The following is a 2,763-nucleotide window of genomic DNA, read 5'->3' as shown; positions in this document are numbered from 1 at the left end:
GTCTCCAGCTGCCTTCATGTAGCTCCACTAACAGCTGCTTTAGTTTCTCCACCGACACCAGCAGCAGCTGATGATCAGGTCGACGGTTGAACTCCTCCCGACTGTCTGAAGCCTGAACTCTGTCCAACTTGTTCAAACTTGCTGCTCCACATAGTTCCAGCTTCACAGCTTCATGAGAGGAATCATGTGACTCCGTTTATGAATGAGGAGGAAAAGCAGCAGCTGACTGACGGCGGCGGGAAAAAACCCAAAGAGACTGAGAGCAGCTGAAACGTCACAGAGCTGAAAATATAACAAAGCAAAAGACATAAACGTCTCAAACAGCTGTGAGAATGTGGTTTTGAGTTGATTAAATCTAAACAGTCTAAAGGCTTTAACGTAAAGCTTTTATTGAGTCTTTATGAGCAGCAGTTGTTTTTAATAGATGGTTCAGACGTGTTAGAACATGTCGACCTGTGAGTGGATGTAGCTGCATAAAGCTGTAAAACATATAAAACATGTCTTCTAGGAATGTTTGTAGAATAGTAAAAATATTAGTTATATATGTGCATTTAACAATTTATAGTAAGAAAAAATATTCAAAATTGTTTATTTATTGTTGTCATCCAAAAATTACTCAAAACTTGCCCAAAATTATTCAAAATATGACCAAATGTCTCAAAATCTGTCAAAAATAAAGAGAAAAAAAATGCCCAAAATGACTTAATATTAGTCTAAAATAACTTAAAGTCTGTCCAAAATATCTAAAAATCTCTCCAGAATAATTTTTAAATGTCTAAAATGAAACATATTTTTCCATATTAGGTAAAAATCTGTCTAAAATCATTTAAAATCTCCCTAAAATGACAAAATATTTGTCCAAATAAAGGAAAAATCTGTCTGAAATTATTTTAAATCTCTCAAAAATGACCAAATATTTGTCCAAATTAACTAAAAATCTGTCCCAAACCACTCAAACCTGATAGATTTAATGAAAAATGGGTCTAAAATAACCAANAACAAAAACAGTTGGAAAGTTATTTACCATATTTCAAAAAATGTTCCTTTCAATAAACGGCAAATATTTGTAAAAACAAAACAACAAAAAAAAGATATTCTGGTGATTTAAATACAAGAAAATTGGTTTAATAGTTATAATCAAATGTTGTAAAAGAACTGATTATTATTTGTAAAAATATACTTTTTTTATGGGAACATTTTTTACTGTTTAAGTTAACATGTAAATTAATGTTATGGAAATGTAAATTAAAAATTTCTGGGGATTTTATCTGTTATTCAACAAAACAGGGGAACTCTGTAAAATAACACAAAAAAATTATGAAGATTTTTTTTAACTTAAATATACAGAATTTTTTTCAATTAAAAGCAAATATTTGTAAAATAATAATTTGTTTTAATGATTTCAATATAGTTAAAAATAGTTTCATTATTTGGTCAAAAAAAACCATTTCTGGTAAAAATTGATATTTTATTTTTACATATTCGTCCTGATTTTGTTTTTCACTTTGTACATGTAAATTAATTATTTCTTCTTAATTGTTTTCTGCAATCGAATAAAACAGAGAAACCTGTCAAACAATATGACATTTTAAAAATTGTTTAAAACTAAAATACCGTATTATAAATGTACTAAAATAATTTTTAAAAATGCAGATATTCTACAGTGTAGAATTTTTTTATCGTCAGTTCACTAAAAAACATAAACTACTCCACTATCGTGTGTCTATGAAGCGTTCTGCTGACCGCTCGTCTCCCTGCAGGGTTCCACATCTACCACAAGATCACCATCTGGATCCCGGAGTCGTGCCTGCTGATCGCCATTGGCCTGATCGTGGGCGCCATCATGCACTCGGTGAAGGAGGAGCCTCCGGCGGTGCTCAGCTCCAACGTCTTCTTCCTCTACATGCTGCCGCCCATCGTCCTGGACAACGGCTACTTCATGCCCACGCGGCCGTTCTTTGAGAACGTGGGCACCGTGCTGTGGTACGCCGTGGTGGGAACCCTGTGGAACAGCATCGGCATCGGCCTCTCGCTCTTCGCCATCTGCCAGATCGAGGCGTTCGGGGTCCAGGACATCAACCTGCAGGTGGGTCAGAGGTCAGAGGTCATGGCCGGGTTTGTTGGGTCACATTTATGATTCAGTTTGTGTCTCTTTGGTCCTGTTTCCTCTTTTTGTTGTCTTTCTGTAGACTTTTTTGTCTCTTTGTGGGTCTTCTGTGTCTGTTTGTCGTCATTTATTGTGTCTGTGTCGCCCTTCTGCATCTTTGTGTTCTGACTTTATGCAGCCAGTTCATGTGTCTTTGGAGCAAGATTGTGTCTTTTTGTTGTCATTTTATGTCTGTCTGAGGTCATTTTGTGTTTGTTTTGTTGCCAATTTTTGTCTTTTTCTCAACTTTTTGTAACTTTTTGTAGTAATTTTGTCTCTTTGAGGTCATATTGTGTTTGTTTTGTTGTCATTTGTGTCTCTTTGCCATCATTTTGTGTGTTTGTATTGTCATTTTCTGTCTTTTTGTCATCATTTTACTGAACGTTAAGGTCATTCTGTGTTTGCTTTGTTGTCATTTTATGGTTCTTTGTCATCACTTTGTGTGTCTTTGTTGTCATTTTTGCCCCTTTGCCATCATTGTGTGTCTTTCTGAGGTAATTTTGTGTTTGTTTTGTTGCCATTTGTGTCTCTTTGTCATCGTTTTGTGTGTCTGAAGTAATTCTGTGTTTGCTTTGTGATCATTTTTGTCTCTTTGGCATCATTTTGTGGGTCTTTGT

General features: G+C 34.9%; 1 protein-coding gene across 1 annotated transcript in view; it reads left to right on the top strand.

Moving 5' to 3' along the window:
• The window catches only part of LOC103360023 (sodium/hydrogen exchanger 2-like), a 25,506-nt gene that overhangs the window by 5,048 nt on the left and 17,695 nt on the right, over positions 1-2,763 (top strand). Inside the window, 1 exon segment of the mRNA XM_008285647.1 lies at positions 1,761-2,484. Within this exon segment, the coding sequence (XP_008283869.1) occupies positions 1,761-2,484 (724 nt within the window).

This window comes from Stegastes partitus, unplaced genomic scaffold, assembly GCF_000690725.1.
Source record: "Stegastes partitus isolate 25-593 unplaced genomic scaffold, Stegastes_partitus-1.0.2 Scaffold412, whole genome shotgun sequence".
NCBI lineage: Eukaryota > Metazoa > Chordata > Actinopteri > Pomacentridae > Stegastes > Stegastes partitus.
This window is presented reverse-complemented; position numbering and strand designations above follow the sequence as displayed.